Raw genomic sequence first — 20,510 nt, 5'->3', positions numbered from 1 at the left:
CTTTTCATAATGGGCCACACATCCTCAACAGGAGACATACTGTATGTGGACTGCAGGCAGGCAGTCAAGCACTCTATGGTGTAAAGTGTCGAAGAAACCAGTCTGTTGAAACTTGTAGCACATACTGAATGAAACCTGTCATTATCTTGCCTCATTGATGCCATTAAATGTCTCTTTACAATCCCAATATAGTCAGTGATACCTTCACAAATGTGCAAGTCACCCATGCCATTTGCACTGATGCACCCCTATGACAGATGTTTGCTTTTGCACCTGTCACTGATAAAAGTCTGGTTGTCCCTTTTATCTTTGGGACTGAGAACTCAATGTCTGTTTTCCAAAAAAACAAAACAAAAAAAAAAAACAACTAAACATGGACTCGTGACCACAGCACACATTTCCACTGTCTTTTAGAATTTAGACCGTCTGAGACAAGCTCTGGCCCAGAGAACTCGGACACATAGACTTTATATAGTTTTCTCCTTGCATAACAGAGATGTGTCATTCCAGACTGTGTTAAATGACAACGATTTCCAAATACTTCTGAGTCCATGTGGGTTTTAATAGAGTAGCGTGACGGTTTCTCATGCAGTGTCATCTGAAGGTCACACACATTCAACAGAGGTTTCCGCCTTGCCCTACACTGACATTTCCCTGAATCTTGTCACAATTTAATGTATGACACCTTGACACAACAAAGTGATGAGTCATGAATCATCTTTGCTTTGCTCTTTTTACACTCAATCATGATACCCTCACCCATTACCAATTCATCTATTTATTGTGGACTGTTTCAAAAGAGTTTAACTTGGATATTCTATAAGCTTTTCACTTTTATTTTGCTTCTGTCCCAACTTTTTTGGAGTGTGTTGCAGCCATCAAAATTAAAATTTGTTTGTATTTACATAAGTTGTTCAGTAAAAAAAAAACAACAACAACAACATAGGATATCTTTTCTTTGTATTTTGTCAGTTAAATAATGTTGAAATAGAATTAACAGATCAGATTCTTGATTTTGTTGCATTTTACAAAATGTCTTTGAGTTTTCCGGCTTGATTATTCACACATGTTGAATTATGCATTGTATTGTGTTGGGTTTTAGGGTTAAAGAAATGTCTGTAAACTTCATAGAAAATGTTAAGTTTCCATTTTTCAACAGATTATTTTTCGTACAGTGCACTATTATTGACCATTTCACAAGATGTAAACAACACCGGTCCAGAAGCACTTCCTGTTTCCGTTTTTTAACACTACATAAAAGCTGGGATAAAATACAACCAACAGAACATTTAAAACTGAATCAAAAAGTTAAACAAACATCTTTAAGATGTTTTCTTTACATGTGAAATAAAGAAAACAGTTACAAACTGAAGCAGGAAGTGCTTCTGGACCAGTGTTGTTTACATCTTGTGAAATGGTCTATAGACATTACAATAAAGTTGCTATAAAAAAAAGGTAACAAAAAGGAAAAGTTTCTTTGAATGAAGTTTTCTATGAAAGAAACAAATTCTTTTTTATAGTAATAACAAAAACAGTTTGCTGTCAAAAGTTAATACACCAGTAATACATATTCGTCTCACATATTTATGTACAATTTTATTTCAGATACAGTTGTTTTATCTCAACATCCATTGTACTCAACCACAGCACTGGTTGTATCTGAAATGAGAGAGCATATGAACAATGACACGCATGCACTGCACCCCCCGTATGACCCAGAGACAATCATGTCTCACCTATCTAATTCTTTATATACATCCATTTCACCCGTTGGCTTAAGATCCTAGAGAGAGAGAGAGAGAGAGAGAGAGAGAAACAGGGACAAAGATGAGAAGGGCGGAGACATCTCAGATTTATAGTTTGGCAGAGATTCGATTTAGTTCATCTGCTAATATCACTAATGCAGGCGTGACAGAACTGGGATATAATACACACCCAGCCACCCACACACACACACAAGTGTGTGTCACTGTCAAACAGATTGTAAAATGTTGGGACCTTTTTTTTGGAACACACACACACACACACACACACACACACTATTACTCATTGCTCTGCCTGAGAAGGACTATAATAATAACTCACCATGTAGACTGCGCCTTGGGGAGGTGTCTGCTGGGAGAAGAGAGGGAGAGAAAGAGGAAGGAAGAAATAGATTTAATAATAGAGCACAGATAGATGTACATTGAGAGAGAAAGACAAGGAGAAAGAGAGAGAGAATGAAAGATAGAAGGGATAGTAAAAATAGATTTAATAATACAGCAGGGAAAGAAGGAGAAACAGCAAGGTAGACGGAGAGAAGGAGGAGCTGCGCATTTCAATCACCTGTCTTAGAACGTCAGGATTTTCATAGATGTTCTCCACCTCTCCGGAGTGGTGAGACAGCGATTGCTCAACATCTACAGGAATGAACACAGACACACAGGGGTTCACATCACATCACACCAAATCCATTGTGGTTTGCTCTGTCCATCATCCTCTGCCAGGCTGAACTGACAGCCTTCAGATCTTTGATGGATTCAGGATGGGAAAAGACAAATGTGGGGCCTTACTTCGGTGGGTGACGCAATAGCCCTGTCTCCATAGCAACACTCCAACAGCTACGGCAATCATGGGTATGAGGAATAGGAGGAATGAGAACGAAGAAACATAAGAGGATGCTGAGACATCTTCTGCTGGGGGGAGTGTGAGAAAGACAGAAAAAGAAAAGCTAAGTTAGGTTACCCAGCAGTGTGCAGAAGTGTGTGTGTGTGTGTGTGTGTGTGTGTGTACAGCAACACTCACCTGCAGGTGGCAGTGTAGGGCCTGGAGAAACTGTTGGATCTGCTCAACAAAATTGTTGATGTGAGTACACAGGAATGGTTAGAAATCAAACATAAATCATTCATAAATAAACAAATTATCTTCACTGTAAAAAAATATTGTTGGTTTAACTTAAAAAATTAAGTAACCCGGTTGCCTTAAAATTTTAGGTTGATTGAACTGGAAAAAGTGTGTTAATTATTTAATCATCAGAAATGCAAAATAATAAGTTATCTGAACTAAATACATTATTTAAGTTGATTTGACAAAAGAAAAAAATGTTTTGATAACAAATCTTGAAAATATTTTTTTTTACAGTGAGGAGCCACAGCCAGACAGTGCATGTAATTTTAGAGGCAAACATAGCGAAAGGACGGAAGAAACGATACCAACTGCAAACATGACGTGATGAGGAAGAGAAATGAACAAAATAAGGGTTTGACTTAATGTTTTTGCATATGGTGAGGTGGCATCATTTATGCAAACAGCGAACAAACAGATGCTGTTCTTATCGTTGATAGTCTCTCACATGTTAGCCTACATCTGATGACACCACTTTCTAAAAACACAGTTCCACTTAAAAACACACCTCTATTTCTGTGTGGATGGCTTGATACTTGCATATTTTGAAGTTTGGAAGTCACAGGCTTCATTCGTTGTAATTTCAAGATAAATATTTGAAATTGATAAAGATAAACTTTGTTCCATTGAAAAATGTATTCAGGTTTGGAATAAATGAATACATAAATGATGTTAAGTAAATAAGTCCCTCTTCAATAGCAGAACTGCAGAAGATCTATTTTCTGCGCCCTGCTGCTCTAGAGATTCGTAAGCCATGTTTGAAATAATTATAATAATGGAGTTGGGTTTCATGAAATTGATTGGTCAAGGTACTTAATTGTGCTGCATTATGAAATGTGACCTCACTGTTGACCTACACGATTCCACTAACTAATGTTCCTGTCATTCATTCATTATGATAATCCAATGAAGCGCTGAAGGCATATCACACGCAACAAAAATAACTCATTGGAATAAATATTCATCTGCAAGTGTTGATACCTCGAAGAAGAAAGGTGCCAGACAGAGAGTGAGAAATACATCCCACCTATATTGGCCATTGTGACGGTGCACATATATTGCACTGAGTTTCCATTTTTCAGATACAGAGTGCAGGCATAACGTCCTGCCGTCTCAGGGGTCACAGGAAGCGCCACAGAGGTTGTGATCCGGCCCAAAACAGCAGATGATTTCAGAATGCGACTGGGATCCTGAACGTATGACCATCTCACAGCTTTGACCTGAGATCGTTCTTTGTACATACAACTCAGATCCAGAGCGGTGCGGGATGGCTTGATATAACCTGAGGGTGAAACAGACAGAGAAATGAAAGCAGAAGATGGTCAGTGAAGGGTTAAAATGATGTATTTTCATCAAACAGACGGGTCAGCTGCGGTTGACTGTGACTGATGTCCATTGTCTCCTCAAACACAAAGCAGCATCAATCCTCAGCTAATTGAGCTCAGTTTTTAACTGTAATCCCACAACCCACAGAGTTGTCAGCGGCAACGGGCAGGTGTAATTACACATAATGAGATCTGTAATGAGCCCTACTAAAAACATAATGTTAGAAAGAGGGATATATATAGAAAGAAGAGACAAAAGTAAAAGAATTGAGTAAACCTTTTCCCCTTATGTGCAGGAAGGACATAAGGGGAAAAAGAGATTAAAGGGACAACGGAGGGAGATCGGATTAAAAAGGGAGCGAAAGATGAAAGTCAAGACACTGACTGATTAACTCTTGGATGCTGAACTACTGTGATTGATATAACAGCTTGTGCAATTATAAAATTAATTCAAGACCAGTGATGCAAGAACATGCAACATTACGAATCAGTGAATGAGTGTTTGGAATGACATGAGGGTGAAAAAATGATTTTAAAAAACTATTTAAATGAAATATTCAAAATTAAAGTCTTTATTAGGGATTTATTTGTGCATATCATTATTTATTTTTTGAATTAATGTGCTCTCCTGTTCTTTAATCATAATCAGTGGCAGACTGTTGGGATTATGCTCTAGTCTGGTTAGTTTTCTCTGGGTTTTTCTCAAACGGAAGTCTGCATCCTATGAAAGCTGCATATCTCGGGCTGCCACGTCATCAAATGTCACTGAACGCCATCTCATTTTAAAGGCTCCTTGGAGGGCAGACTTTGTTTCGTGTCCTTCTTTCGGCCTGTTTTAATCACCCACAATCCTTTGCAAACATTCCAATTCACAGAAATTAACTGACGGTGAATTAGTTCGTACTGAGCTTGTCTCAGTCGGACATGAAAGCATGATGTTAGTTTTTTGCTGTAAATTAATCACTGTAAGCCACTGGCTGACACTCACTATATTGCATTAATAGAAAGCTAGTTAATATAAAGATTTGTAATTCAAAATATTTTTCCAAAATTAAGTTTTAATTGTATTTTAAAGTAGTGGGGGCAGAACATGTGTGACGCAGCCATGCACACTTACTAGACCGCCTCATTCTAGCGTTTAATGCTGAGGAGTACTCAAGCCTACAAGCCTCAGAAGGACTGGAAGGACTCGGCCTAGGTAGCATGCAGCCTTCCGTTTGAGAAGCAGCCTCTGTGTTTTGTTTTCATTGTTTCCTGTTCTTATTATGTTCACCTGTTGTTCATTTGGTTACCTCAACAGTATTTAAAGACCCCCTGTGTTGAAAATCTAGTTTTTAATATTCCTATATTAAAAATATTCCTATATTAAAATATTGTTTATATTGTTATCCGGAAAGGACAAAACAAATGATAATGAATGAACCTAAAAGGTTCATTTTCTTCTAAGAATGTGTTTAAATTCATAGGTCAACACCATTGCTGAGTAATTTCTACTTAAAACTGCAGTGGAAAAAAGACAGCATCAAAAATGTGGTTTGAAATCACCCGTGGCTCATTTGCATATTCATGGTTCCATGTATACTACATGAATCAAGGGTATAGAGTTCGATTTAAGCAATTTTAAGGCATAAATAAATCATTTTCCCATGACAAAAAATGTTTAAATATGCCATTTTGGTGATCAAGGAAGAATTTTAAGGGATTAAATGATTGACTATGAGGGTTTAAGCCCTTAGTTCAGTTCATTGTTCTGCATTGTTGCAGTTTGCTTGGTTGTCAATAAATTTTCTGTCTCCTAATATTTTTGATAAAAGACTGTTTTTTTTATATCCTTATTCGTCGAGTGCTTATACAACCAATTCCCAATGAACAAAATCAAGTCTTACAAGTCGTCCTACATTTTTCGTCGATCAGAAAGTTGTTTCACTTGGATATACATCTACAGAATTTCTGTTTCATTCTGATGTTAATATTATATTAATATTGTATTATAGATTTAATAAATTAATTTAGTAATAATTATTTAAGTTTTTTTAAATAAATGATTCCTTTATGATTTCACACAATAGCATTGAATATCTCACACTCAGGGCTATGCTGGTGCATGTTTTTATATTAAATGAGATATCAAATAGAAGATGTGAGATAAATTGCTATTCATTCACACACCAAACTCCATCATAGATGTCAAGTCAAAAAGTCTCGATGTACATAATCAATAAAAAATATTACCATGTAAAACACTCAGTGTGTTACTTTGGGTGAAAGCCTTGTCATCAAGGAAGACCTCGCACAAGTAGTGTCCACCATCCGTCAGGGCTGGGCTTAACAGGAAGGAGAAGTTCCCAACAGCAGCCAGGGTGGCGGGGTCTATCAAACTGAGGTGTTGTTTGGTCTTGTTGGTGGAGCTCCTTCTCCAGCGGTCGAACTGAAATATGAGCTCCATTCTTTCTGAATCAGGATACTGCCAGTAGAGCAGCACATAGTCCCCAAGAATGGGGGGACAGGCTAGAGTGACCAGTGAACGAGAGAGGGCTGCCAAAGACCTTGTGTCTCCTGTAGAGGACACAGCATAGGAAAGGTTACAAAGGAAGGTAAAGTGACATAGGGAAAGAGACTCATACAACACAAGGCAAAAGAGTATAAAAGGAAACTGAAGAAGCCAATCGAGTGAAAAATGGACTGTGATACAAGAACAATATCGTCAATTTGAACTGATCCCGTCCACTGTGCTGCGAGTCACTTTAGCCTCTTTGTTCTTGACACAGTCAAGCGAATAGAACATTACGAGTCCCAGAGCAAAGTCATAAGGGAGACATCAGAAACGAGACAGGCATGAAAATGGGGATTATGTTATTAAGCCCTGCAAAAACTCTTCAGAAACATTCTCCTCTCAGATTTAATAACCCTGATTAACCATGTGCTGACACAACATTTGGGAAGAACAAACCAAAATAGTTTATTAAATTGTTGTACAATCAATCGATAATTGAAGCATGTTGAGGTTAGCTGAAAACAATTCACTGTTCAGTTAGTTAAAAGAACCTGAAGGAGAATATTTAGGTTTGACTAGTGTAGGCTGGGTAAATGGCACATAAGGATGGTCCCATTTTATTCACAATAGTATTCCTGTAACAAAAGAGCCTATTACCTCGTGTCACGTCTGTGAAAGAAAACACAGCTTTCTCTGAAAGAGAAAAAGTGGGAGAGAGAGAGAGAGAGAGAGAGAGAGAGAGAGAGAGATTTAGACGTTATTTGTGAGGATGAGATATTCCCCTTTTATGTAGTGTAGTCTCAGATCTGTAACATTGTTTGTATTAAATAATAATAAGCAATCTACATTTTAGACACATTATTGGCGGTTACAGTACTGTCTATACTTTTGTTTAATCTGTAGTTCCAAACAAAGTCCAAGTAAGCAAAACACAGTAACTATGTATTCTTGAATTAATCAATGTTTTTGAATGGCTTGGTTAAGCGAATGATTCAACGACTGTGGCTGTGTCCGAAATCGCTTCTGAATAAGTAATTACTTTGTGAACATTAAAAAAGTACATTTGATATAGTATAAATGTGAGTGGTATGAATGCAATTCAGACATATTAGATTTGTCATTGTCATGCACCCCAGCATCATTTAATTTACAAATCATCTCCTGTGAGTGAATGATTCAAATGGGTCACTTAACACTGACAAGCGCAAAGGTAAATTTTGGGGCAATTAGCTCTCTGTGACTCTCTGATTTGTGGAATTCCATGATGTAGTCTTTCACCATGTATTCCAACGCATTCTCATCCCAAGGCGTCATATATGACACTTTTGCCAAAGCGTAGACATCCAACACACATGGTACCCTTTAGCGTCAAATGAGACGCTTCTGTAATGGTAGGTTTAGGTGTGGGGTAGGGTTAGGGTTAGACCACAAGGAGGCGCCTTCTGCTCCATGTATATCTGCGTCTCATTTGACACTAAAGGGTGCCATATGCGTTGGATGTCTACGCTTTGGCAAAAGCGTTGTATATGCCCATTCTCCTTTGGATGAGAACGGGCTCTGTTTTCTGTTGTTAAACACGAAAAATTTGAAATTTAAGTCAAGAAATAATGTGGAATATCAACCACTGAATTTACAGGAGGTCTGTCTATAAGTTATCGTTGAAAATCACGAATTTCCCAAAAGAGAAAATTAATGGAGACTGTTGAAATCTGTACATAAGCAGTCATGATGGTGGAAATTATGAAAATTCTATTTGAAACGCAAAGTTTCTCAGGGGAACTCAAAATACATGCACGTGTTTTGCACGTGAACACACTATTTTTTGACAGGAAGTTTTGCGAGTAAACGCGGAAACATTGAAATAGTATTGATCCTTTCATCTTGGCTCCTATAGGTCTTCCACTGTTCGCTAAAATATCTGTTATTTTTTCTAGTGGTTTATTTAACTTTCTGCTTTTTTTGCTGCATTTCAGAAAAAAGGAGAATTAAATCCCTTCCATCATGTTTAAAAGATAACATTTAGCTACTAAGATTATCTGACTAGCGTGTTTTCACTAATATCTTCAAATCTCACCGTTCACTGTCACATTCACCCTGTGCTCGGAGACAGACGTGTCATTGTTACCATGGACACGGATTCTGCAGGTATAGACTCCGGTGTCTTTGCTGGTGATGCGGGCCAGCTTGCTGAGCAGACTGCCCTTGTCATGGGAGATTTCAGTGTATAGCTGTTCCCCCGAGGAAGACACCCACGTTCCCCAGGAAACCACGGAGGAGGGAGACACCTGAGCTACCAGCCTCAGTGTACTGTCCACTGTGGCAGGGGGCGTGGGAGTGACAGTTACTGCAAAAGAGAGGGAGAGAACGCCTGGAGATATCAGACACATTGAGACATGAAGAATATGGTGTGCATGATGGGGTTGTATAGTCTACATTCAATCAGAGCGAGCAGGACAATCCTCTCCTGTAGCTTCTTGTCGTCCTGTTCAATCACACAGGAGTAGCGTCCTTGAGAAGATGCTGCAGCCCTGAAGATCAGAGAGGCATCTGCAGAGATCTCAAAAGTCTTGCCTCCAAACACTCTGCTACTGCGTCCATCTGTTTGTCCATCGATGCAGTTGGCTGATAACAAATATGACCAGCGATCCTCCCTCGCTGACATCATCTTCCAGCTAACCAGTACAGAAGATTTGGGTGGTGAATCAAAGCAGGATAGGGTGACAGATGAGTCCTCACGTACCAGAACCACATCATTCCATAGATTACCTGTAGATTTAAAAACAAATAAACAAATTGATTTAATTTGATTTAATTTAATTCAGTCAAGACATTAACTTTCATGCTAGGACAGAACTATATTTAAAAAAAATAAAAATAATTCTTTTAAAAATTACACTGTAAGTTTATCTTTTTTACCCACTAATTTTCTGTGGAGCCCATTGAATCCCCTTGCAGACCCCTGCGGGCCCCCAAACCACAGTGTGAAAGCCCCTGTAGTGCAGTATAAGCTGCAGTTATCTATGTTAATCAGCGCATGAATATAAGCTCAATTCCATTTAGTGTATGGTTCATTTAGATGACAAAGATATCTAGAGATTCTAGTCCCTAAAGTAATTGAGATTTTTCTTGGTATAGAATTAAATGAGTTATACTTGAAAATTTAACTTTTCAGGGTGAACCATAGTTTCAACCTTATTTCATCACAGGCCAAATAAAGTGAATATACATATATATATATATATATATATATATATATATATATATATATATATATATATATATATATTTTTTTTTTTAATTCACACACAACAATTAGATTATTTATAATATTTTATGTATTCATGTTGTTCTCAGGTCTGCCTGTTGAACCCTGTTCCTGCCTTGCAATAATGTGATCAAATATGAAGGCACACAGCTGTTCAGAATGTTGCTTTCCAGCTTATATATGAGAGAGAGAGAGAGAGACAGTTATTTAATATTAAATATGATGATATAGATGAGCAGATGATGCGTTCTCTTTGATGACTCTAATATTTCTTTACTTTAGGTTGCCTGAAATTAAGTTAAACTTGAAAAGTTGCATTTTCAGTATAACTTACTCAACATTTAACACAATATATATATTTATCCTATATTTGTTCAAATTTGTTAAATTTGATAAAATATTTGTTAAATATTTGTTAAAATATCCTATATTTGTTAAATTTGTTTAGATAGATTTTCATACCTGCCATGAGCGGAGAGATGATAAAGCATGAACCAAAACAAACAAGTATGAAAGCATGAAAATAGTTCCCCATGGTGCTACAAGGAAACAACATTATAAGTGCAAGAGTAGTCTGTATGTCTTCTTTCTCGCATTTGACCACAAGCATATTAGACAGGAAAATGGCCCGACACTAAGTGCTGAGAACAACACGTGACAGAAGCTGATAAACACAACAAATGTCAACACACATGTAAAAAACGGAAGCAATACATGGCTGATAAACAGAACACTAATTTATATGCAGCTAAAGTATCATAATGAGATAAGTCAGTGTTTTTATCTGTAGTCACATAGTCCTGTTTCTGGCTATAACAATTGGATCATATAAGTAGCCTACAAAATAGGCTCATATAGGCCTAGGCTATAAGTATAAAAATGCTAATTTCTGAACTGCAAACCGTAATGTTGGCTGGTCATAAAACTTGACTTGAGCGGAATGTTAGCCAAGAGTGTGGGAATATGCTTGTAAAAAGAGAGAGAAAGAGAGTGAGAACATAAAAAAAGGATTTAGAGATGTATTCAGAAATGGTCTTCAGCTTCTGGCTAAATGTCTTTACATCCCCGTAAATGTCTTTAATTAAAGTTAACAGACTTATCAGCACCTTGAAGTCCCATTACCAGCTTAGCTTCTAATCACCTCTGAGCAAAAGAATGAAAAAGGGTCTAAAGAAAAGAGATAAAAATAAAGAAAACTGAAACTGAGAAAAGACGGTAGGGATAAATGAGCTGAGAAACTTCAGAGAGAGCAAACTAGGGCAAAGCAGCTAATGAGAGTCAACGTAGCAGAGCCTATTGTCAGGCTACGTGTCATTGGCCCAGTGCAAACGACAAAGAGAATGAGTAAAGAGAGAGATGCTTCAGTTTTGAATTAATAGGGTGTGGAAGTGACAGAATGTAACTGGGGTAGAGTCAAGTCTTCTGCCCTAGGACAGAACTATTTCAGCAATCAGAACTGATCTCACTAAAACGTAGGCTATAGGCTAGTTTTGTTCAGTGTGATTGTATTTCGCCGTGTGTAAGCCTGCTTCCACAGCATAGATACTGAACAAAATCAATGTTCTTTCGAAGACGCAGATATGTGCCCATGTTTCAACGATGATATGGTTGGCTGTAGTGTCTGTTGTGTTACCAGCAAGGGGAGCGCTAGAGCCACACTAGTTCACACACAACTCCCAACTAAACTTAATTACCCCAAATATGTACTTGTTCCATTGCATCGTTTTATTATACCTCCAAGAAACTCATTATGCTGATTTTTTTTATCTGCTCTTACATTGGCAATTAAGCTTTAGAAACGAAGAGAAAGCACATTTCCAGCTGGAACTGATACAAACAAGAGTGCTGGAAAAAAACAGCAAAAAGACTTAGACTAGACTAGTTTAAATGTTGTTGTTTTCCATACTCTCTAGCATCCAAAAAAAGCCAAAGGAAATACACAGGGAGTTAGTTTCGTCATTCGCTATGACGAAGAGGGTGTGTAGGCTACAGCTGTCTCTGGTATTTAGTGAATACAGCACTTTATACGAAACGTGAGAAGTGTTAACTGAAATTAGAACAATTCCTGTCATTATTGGATCGAATTATAGTTTAGTAGCCTGAAACTGAAAGGAGTATAATGGTCAGAACCGTCTAGTTTCTGGAAAGTACCGAGCCTCACTGGATTTTAGGTGACTTTAATTCAGCGTGACGTATGGTATGACATCACACGACTGTGTCCAATGAGCTTCGCGTTCCTGATAGAGTTTCAACAGAGTCCGATTCCAGGGCGACAGGTTTGAGACTCCGCCGTCTGAGTGTGTGAAACCTCCAACTCACTCACTGGATATTTATTCACCTGTAGGACGCTTCTTACCTGGCCGCAGTTCGGAGGACAGAAGCTGTTTATACGATTTAAAAGGGATTTCGGACGCTACATTGTAAACTCAAGAGGGACTGCTGAACAGACTTCAGCGACGCACCTTAACAATAAGTTTCTCTGCTCGCCCATTCAAAGAAACTAGAGAAACCACCTAACAGTTTCTATCTCCATCTGACCGTCTCGATTCTGTACCGAGTTCATCAAGCGGACAACAGACAATTTTTGTAAAGGTGGACTGTCCACCCTTCCCTCCGATGAACATGTCAGGACTGTTAATCGCACTCCTTCTCCTAATTATTCAAGGTAAGACATATGATCTTTAAATAAATAGTATAAGGATTCACAAATTATTGCCGGTTATAAATCACACTGTTCTCTATCACTTCCATTCAAATAGATAGTCAATCAAAGCGATAGTCGAGAGTCATAATATGACGTTAACTTAAATATCCTATCTTAATCGTGCGCGCGCACATCTCTTACTGAACTCTGACTACATCCGACTATATTCTTCTTGAAACAAAATGAATAACTATGACAGTGTTGTTTAGTATACGGGAAAAAAAACTTCCCTGTCTGGGTTATTCATTTTGTTTCTTTCCCCTGGAGATTGTATGAGTTTGGTTTCGATAAGCGCCATGTTTCTCTAGGTGTGGCCTTGGGAAGTGCTTTTTTTCCCTCGTACGTGTTGACAGGTGTGTTTGTTTGCGAAACTATGGACATTACATTATCCAGTCGTCCTTCAGTGCTCTCTCTCCCTCGTACCACATTTCTCCCAGTTCCTCACGTCCTTTGAGTCTTTTCTCCCTTCACATCATATCATAATATTTCCAACTGAAAAGAAACGTAAATAAATCCATCACGCAACAGGGTGTTTCGGACTTTGTATTATATAGGCTATACAATATATATATATATATATATATATATATATATATATATATATATATATATATATATATATATATATATATTTCAACTTAGTATAATTTTAGTCGTATCTTTGAAAGCTATAAAAATCATTCTCAAAACGTCATTGTGTTGAATTTTTAGTCAGCTAATTTATTTGATCGACGATCAATAAATTTACCGGTAAATAGCCGGTATACCGTCTTTTGTTTCGTCATATTTCGCCGCACTTCTGCTCCTTTTGATCGTATATTCAGCTGCTCCTCAGTGTCTTTGCAGTTTAATTATTCAGTTGCCATGTCATGGTCCGCAGGTGCACAACACCTGACAGCGAGCGAGCTTCGGCTGGTGTGAGTGTTTTAACCGAGCATACATACACACACTGTAAAAGATCTTAAGTAGAACTTCTTTTTGATTATAATAAAAGTGAATGGGCTTGTATATGGCAAATTTGTGAAAATGAATGGACTTGTATATGGCAAATTTGTAATGTGTTGGAAAATACATTATGTATTAATAGGGTATGATGTGGTAAAGGTTTGTGACATCACAGGATCCAGTACTTTATCTAAATAAGGGGAAAAAAAGCAATTTACTCCTTTAACTTATTCATGGTCTGGACCTCTTCTGCCTGGGCCCATTTCACAGTACAACGGCTGCACTTCAGGAGGAAAACTAGAATAACGAAACAAAGGATTTGTTTTATTTATGAACAGAGCAGCGGAAGAAGGGGTCATGATTGCCTCGCTTAAGCGAACAGTATAAACAGGCCTTGTGTTTTCTTTTTTTCCCTTTCCCTTCACATCCATTTAGTTCAGTGTCTTGGGAGCTTTTGCCTTTATACACAGCAGTTGCAAAATATTTAAAGGGTCAAAGCATTGTTTTGTGAGCTTGACTCAGTGGCCCCTGCAGACTCGTTTTCATTGCTTGCCTATTAAAAACAATCAACATCATGCACACCAATATAAAAGCCTTATTTTAATAACCTCATTATTACTTTTTAAATTAAGAGCTATAAGGACAGGAAGTAGGTTTACCTAGTTTTATGAGTATAGAACTTGAGCCAGTTGAAATGTACTGAAATGTAGGCTACTAGGAGCAGTAGAGATCTGCACAATAGCAGCTACTGATTGTGTTCTAATACCCTCCTAGTGAACACGGGTCAAAAAATGCTTGAACCCGTTACCATGGAGATGCTGTGTTTTCATTGAAAGCCAGGGTTAGGGGGGCTACTGTAGCAGCGTCTCTGGCTGAATGCATCAAGTGGTCTGTGTGTGTGTTTGTTTGTTTGAGGAGGAGGGGGTTGGGGAAAATGTTAGGCTGCTACGATGATGGAGGCGGAGGCCAAGATGACCTTATTCTAAACTGTGTGAGTACAGCAGTTACAGACGCACACTAATAAGCGCACACAGTGATTGGAACATCACTAGCTCAAGTGGGTTAAACAGTGAAGAAGTATTGAGTAAACAGGCGAGCTGGTCTCCATTGTTTGCTGTTTCCTGAAACTGAAGAGCATGTAAACAGAAGTTGAACCGACTTTTCAGCTGCCATTCTCTCATCTTCCATTTCTTTTCCTCCCTTCCTCTCTTTTTGCGTCCCTCGCGTCCTTATCCGCTTGCTTTTGTTTGAGCGATGATTGTCATTGGTGTATTCAAATCTTCCCCCCCCGCCCCACCTCACTCTGACCTCAAGGCCACGCTGTTTATTAGTGTCTGAGCTGGTGAAAGAACGTGGGAGGAGGTGTAGTAGACAGAACTGAAAGACTGTGGAAAGAACATTGATTTTAAAAATGCTGCATTCCTGCAAAAGCTCTTACACAAGGTTATCTTGGTACACTCTTTAAAATAAAGGATTCAAAAGGGGTTTTGCACAGTGGGATTTTTGGGGGTTCTTTTACGAACCTTTTAGTGAAAAATTCTTAAAAGAACCATTTTTTTCTTCTATGTAAAGAACATTGTAATAAAGAACCTGTTGTGCAGTGGAAAGATTCCATGGATGTTAGAGCTGCATAAGTCTGGATAAATTGAGAATCTCTGTTTCTTTGTTTGAAATGGTGATCAAAAATAGATTCTCTCATGATTCTGAATAGACTACTATAAATAACATTTCATTTACTGGAGGTCCTGACAAAATGTCAATTGCTGCTATCTATCTAAAACAAAATTAGAATTAATTATTTTTAAAAACTGTTTGTATTAATTATGCTATGACAAAAACATTGATACCCTTTTCCCCTCTCCGATTCCGATTCCTGGACTCAGGGTATTGGCTGATACCGAGTACTGATCCGATACCTGGATGTATGTACAGCTGCAATTCATACTAGCCCTGAATCGAAATTGGTCATCCAGCCATCCTCGTTGGCTGTCTTTTGAAAAAGTTTCTCTTCACTTAAATGAAGCTTCCAGAGATTGTTGATTCTGGCTCGGCTTATCCTTCTCTGCCCTTGCCATCATGTTCTGCAGGGTGTTGCATCTTCAAATGCTTTATTAAGTGTTGAAGCTGCTAATCTTGTGCCACCCCTTGAAATTGCAGTGGCATATGAGACATGTCAGCATTTTACTGGCTGGTTGGTCCAGTCTTAAATACTGCCAAACGGGTGGACATACTGCTTGTGGACGGTTTCTTCTTTGCTGCTCTAAACAGTGGTTGCATGTGGCAACAGCATGACTTCCTGTGTTGCCACAAGCAACCGCTGTTTAGAGCAGCGAAGAAGAATTGATCTCCGATTTGAAGCGTTAAACGAAGCTAGCGTGTATAACTAGTTATTGTTTAGGAAAAGGGTATGGGGTCGGTACATGGGTAGAAGTACTCGCCGATGCCAGAATTTTTATTGGTATCTACGGCACTTCTGTACTAGTATCAGAATCAGAACAACTAGGTTTGCACTGATAACACAAATACACTGACCACTGCTTTAACTGGGTCAGCAGCAGCACCAATGAAGATCTGAGTTTTCGCTGTGATCGTCCTTGCCAAAAAATTTAATAGACATACTCGAATCTTTGTAATTTAGAAAAAAAGATCACGGGTGCAGACTGATCTCATGAAATTGCGTGTACGACACGCCAATTCGTATTTCTATTTTTGGCGTGCTATCAACACGCATAATTGCTTTTCAGCGTGTTTATGAACGCCGTTGACTTAAAATTACATTACTGTATATGACCTACCCCAACTCTGTCCCTAAACCTACCCGTCACTGGGGTTAATAGCATTTGTGAGTCTTCCCCTACCATCCTGGGAAAAAAAACATCGCTCCCCAGATGTAGATCTACATTTTGCTTCGTTTCGCTCAAACATTTAACGGCGTGTACATACACACGGCGGAATCACTCGGACATTTAACGGCGTAGACATACACGTGGATAGCTCATAATGCGTATAGATAACACGTCACTTGACTTGAAAGTGGCGTGTATGTTTACGCAAAAGTCATGATGTCATGTTGCACTGATGTGTGAATCGAGATTGATCTTTTAACTATTAATCTGGCAGCTCTATTGAATGTTATGGGATCTTCGTAGATACTATAGAACTGATAAAGAACATTTTATGAGTGTATCTCTGGGGTTTTTGGGAACTTGTAGCTGTGTGTGTGGTTGAAGGGAGCCATCAGTGATTGTGGATCTCTCATTCTGACTGCTTGTACAGATAAGGCTGGATGAGTGATGGGGGTTTTGTGGACGGGGGAATCAAAGCTTTTTACACTTCTATGCTTGACATGCAGCTCTGGGAATGAAGTCTGACGAAATCAATGAGGCACCTTGTAATTAAGATCAACCCTGCACTAATATGGACACTGGAGATTTTCCCGCCAAGCTTCGTATGATATCCATGGAACGCAACGGAGTCCTGATTTATGAGTGACGGGTGAAATACAATATAAGTAACTTTTGTAGTCAGGGTTATTTTCAGAAAAGCTTTTTCTTCGTTCAAAAATGGAGCTAAAATGAATCTCGCCTGGTCCTCGAAGCACTTAGAGGACAAGGCTCTTTTAAAGCATTTCTTTTCTGACTGCCTCGCTCTATTCTTGTCACTTTCTTTCTCTCGCTCCGCTCTCACTGGTTCAGCAGATGTCAGATCTCAGAATGCTTTTACGGTATTAGAGATTTATGGGGTTGATATGTCTGGTTAATTGGTCCTCATATTTTAGTCTTTCGCCTGGTGATGGAAAGCCAACCGACCATTGTGGCTTTGACAAGATGGTGAGAACTGAAACAAGTGGCAGGGAGGAATGAGAAAGCGGGGTTCTGCTCCTGCTGTGGTTTACCATCTTCGAAAAGTGCCTTATGATCTTGTGGTGGAACTGTTACTGTTTTTATGCATCTAAAATGCAGATAAAACATGATTCAGCGAGACACACACAAAAACATTATGTTATCACACCCCATGCTGGCTGAGTTTACCCCTTGCCCTATTGCATGCTGGGAGATCAGTGACTCTCCAGGGGCCAGTAGCCAGTTGCGCTGGTTGCCAGATTGATATAGGAATTTTGAGAATTGCCAGGTTGCTGTAGTAGGTCATGTCTACTCATAGGGAAAATGACCACAGATCTGCCCTCTTTAAACGTAAAGCCAAATGGCATGAAAAGGAATAGGACATGATGAGCATTTGGGCCCTCTAGACAGAATGTCATCCAGTTCGTTTTATGATTAACGTTGCAACCCTGAAGGTTTTTGGGATGCTGTAGCTCCTCTTTCTGGTTTGTTGGCTCCATATTCACTGACGTTTTTCCCTGAGTTTTAATTATTTAAAGGGTTAGTTCACCCAAAAATGAAAATTCTGTCAGTATTTACTCACCCTCATGTTGTTCCAAACCTCTATGTGTTTATTTGTTCTGCTGAACACAAAGGAAGATATTTGGAAGAATGTTTTAATCAAACAGATCTCAATCCCCATTGACTACCATAGTATGTATTTCAATGGGGATTGAGATCTGTTTGATTACAACATTCTTCCAAATATCTTCCTTTGTGTTCAGCAGAACAAATAAACACATAGAGGCTTGGAACAACATGAGGGTGAGTAAATACTGACAGAATTTTCATTTTTGGGTGAACTAACCCTTTAACTCATGTTCCACAGGAACTTTCATTTTCCATAAAATATAAAAGTACATATTTAGTAGAATGTCATAGTTGCTCTATTCTGAATCAATGAAAGTGACATCTGAAGGCCAAGTAACCCATACTAGGAATTAGTCGTATGCATTTAAACCATCCAAGTTAGTGAACACACACCCGGAGCAGTGGGCAGCCACTCACTGTGGCACCTGGGGAGCGATTGTAGGTTAGCTGAATTGCTCAAGGGCACCTCAGTCATTTCCTGACGACTTTTGGGAATCAAACCCGCAACCTTCAGGTTACCAGTCAATCAGCCTAAAAAAGACAAAAAACACCCTTTAAATGCTCTTAACCAAGTCTAATAAAACCATACAATAGTAGCTTTGTTCATTTAACTTATAGTTTGAATCATTGGTTTAAATCAGACTGCCATGTATTTATTGCAAAAATGGACTATAAAATTGTAATATACCCAAATCAATCAGAAACAAATCAGAATTAAATCAAATTGAGAGCTTGTATCTGGGTTTGGGGGACAGAGGGATGTGCCCACTAAAAAAATTGGGATGAGATGAAATTGGTAATATTGCAATTTCGAGTTGAAATGAGACACTTACTGAGTGTTTCTAACACATGCAGATACTTTATCATTTGAGGCAGAAACATCAGATGATGAAGTAACTGAAAGGCTTCCTTTCTTTTAGTGAAATGAGCGTGTGCTTGTCCTAAGAGGTTCACAGGGGGAGGGACGAGGGGGGTGAAAGTGGTTCTGATTCCTGAGGATTTTTTAAAAGCACACTCGTGCTGTCTCATAAATTTAGCATGCCGATGGTTTCAGGACTCCTCGCTGCGAGCGCCCTCGCACACTGGGCACAGCAGAGTGTGGAGAGACGAGGTTACGTGAAAGAACATTCTGGCTGGGTAGCGGTGCCTCCGAATAGCTATAGGTACATAAGTGAGACTTGAATCCCACAATGGAGAATTGCATTATATTAGGAGTAGTGCTAAAAGAATCTCAGTCCTGCGATATCATGCTCAATTTATCGTCATTTTAGATGCATACACACATGCCAGCTCACACCAAGAACGACAACCGTAAAAATAACTATAATGATAATTATTAGCATCTATGCACAATAATGTTCTGCTTATTTTAAGAGGAAACTGCTTCTACTGGTTTAAACACTCAATTTAATTAAACACATGGATTCTGACTTTTTATCGTTCAGATAAAAAGCCTGGGACACACCTAGTCGACATCAACTAGCGACAAAACTTGATTGTGTTTTTGCCTCATGTTAGAAATAATCCTGCATACGAAAGTTCAGGTAAGATATACAATTATAACAGCCTTCTGTCTATGCCGTCTTTACTTGCATCACTTTTATTTTTGCGCACTGGTTGGTTCGCTAAGCTGAACAGCCAATTAGAGTTCTCTCTTTCACAGATGGCCCAGTGTCCATTCAACATGCTGAATCGGCCCCAAAACGGCGCCCAACCAGTGCCAGTGGTGCAGAACTCACTTTGTGTGTCCCAGCCTTAAGAGTGATTCCAACAATTTCAATGTTCCTCGGTTGTTATTGTTATGGCTGTAAAGTTGGATGAGACACATGCCTTTGGTGTGAGAGACCCGGTTCGAATCCACTGTGAGACACCAATGTGTCCCTGAGCAAGACACTTAACCCCTAGGCATGCGACCTCTGACATGGCAATTTGGATTAAAGCGTCAGCTAAATGAATAAATGTAAATTTAAGGTGGACCCTATTCTCATACACTTTTTTTTTACACTGAACAAATTGTAAAACTTTATCGTTATAGTTATCGTCCTTGAACCGGCTTTTTGTCATTAATTGCATCGTTATGCTACACGTTATGCTCCACGAGAGCGAAAATTAAAACCGCTGTCTGTGACGAACCTTGTGACCTTCGGTAGCCCGGTCATCATTCACAAATCATGCAGGACAATTTTCATCTTATTAGCCTCGGTTTCCCTCACTCACTATTTTATGAAGTGACTGATACTGTTTAAAAGATTGTCCTTCCTCTGCCCCCCCCCCTTTTTTTCTCACTGTCCTTTCCGTGTCCATCTGGAGTCGGCTAGCCAGAGGCAGACAAGGAAGCGAGGCTTTGCTCTATTGATCCTGTATCGATCAGCAAGGCCAGCGATGCCCTTGTGAGTCGACACGGCTTATTAAAGATGTTAAG

The 20,510-nt window shown here is 38.9% G+C and overlaps 2 protein-coding genes and 1 long non-coding RNA gene across 8 annotated transcripts in view; 2 read left to right on the top strand and 1 right to left on the bottom strand.

Annotated features, from left to right (window-relative positions):
* Nucleotides 1-1,426: 1,426 nt before the first annotated feature.
* Nucleotides 1,427-18,638, bottom strand: g6fl (g6f-like). Of its 5 annotated transcripts, none has more exons than XM_089117617.1 (12): nucleotides 18,482-18,638; nucleotides 9,136-9,468; nucleotides 8,777-9,046; nucleotides 7,360-7,395; nucleotides 6,441-6,764; nucleotides 3,911-4,165; nucleotides 2,785-2,823; nucleotides 2,553-2,675; nucleotides 2,326-2,399; nucleotides 2,086-2,115; nucleotides 1,737-1,783; nucleotides 1,427-1,659 (listed from the first exon to the last, which is right to left on the bottom strand). In XM_089117617.1, exons 1-12 carry the CDS (start codon nucleotides 18,561-18,563, stop codon nucleotides 1,638-1,640), a joined length of 1,635 nt encoding a protein of 544 aa, XP_088973743.1. In that variant the 5' UTR covers nucleotides 18,564-18,638; the 3' UTR covers nucleotides 1,427-1,637. The 5 variants fall into 5 exon arrangements, with proteins under 5 accessions (XP_088973743.1, XP_039535782.2, XP_039535783.2 ...); XM_039679848.2 differs by lacking the exon at nucleotides 18,482-18,638 and adding an exon at nucleotides 10,430-11,804; XM_039679849.2 differs by lacking the exon at nucleotides 18,482-18,638 and adding an exon at nucleotides 10,430-11,804 and having other exon boundaries at nucleotides 2,086-2,112.
* On the top strand, nucleotides 2,672-3,502 carry LOC148977000 (uncharacterized). Its single transcript, XR_016145719.1, has 2 exons — nucleotides 2,672-2,844; nucleotides 3,121-3,502. It is a non-coding gene; the product is annotated as an uncharacterized LOC148977000 (long non-coding RNA).
* The window catches only part of LOC120484351 (poliovirus receptor homolog), a 79,069-nt gene continuing 70,483 nt past the window's right edge, over nucleotides 11,925-20,510 (top strand). Inside the window, exon 1 of one of the 2 annotated variants that reach the window (XM_039679462.2) lies at nucleotides 11,925-12,632. In XM_039679462.2, coding sequence (XP_039535396.2) covers nucleotides 12,584-12,632 — 49 coding nt within the window. In that variant the 5' untranslated portion in view covers nucleotides 11,925-12,583. The remainder of the gene's footprint in view (nucleotides 12,633-20,510) is intronic. The other variant, XM_039679461.2, reaches the window with a different exon arrangement.

This window comes from Pimephales promelas, chromosome 12 (assembly GCF_988280905.1).
Source record: "Pimephales promelas chromosome 12, fPimPro1.hap1.1, whole genome shotgun sequence".
Lineage (NCBI taxonomy): Eukaryota > Metazoa > Chordata > Actinopteri > Cypriniformes > Leuciscidae > Pimephales > Pimephales promelas.
Note: the sequence above shows the minus strand (reverse complement) of the source record. Positions and strands in the feature narration are given on the sequence as shown.

Bases quoted from the DNA above. Each gene is read 5' to 3' on its own strand.
- g6fl (XM_039679848.2), bottom strand. From the start codon at position 10,577: ATGCTTGTGGTCAAATGCGAGAAAGAAGACATACAGACTACTCTTGCA. The intron at 7,396-8,776 runs GTGAGATTTGAA...TTTCTCTTTCAG, and splicing joins GGTGAATGTGACAGTGAACG to AGAAAGCTGTGTTTTCTTTC. The intron at 6,765-7,359 runs GTAATAGGCTCT...TGTCCTCTACAG, and splicing joins TTTCACAGACGTGACACGAG to GAGACACAAGGTCTTTGGCA.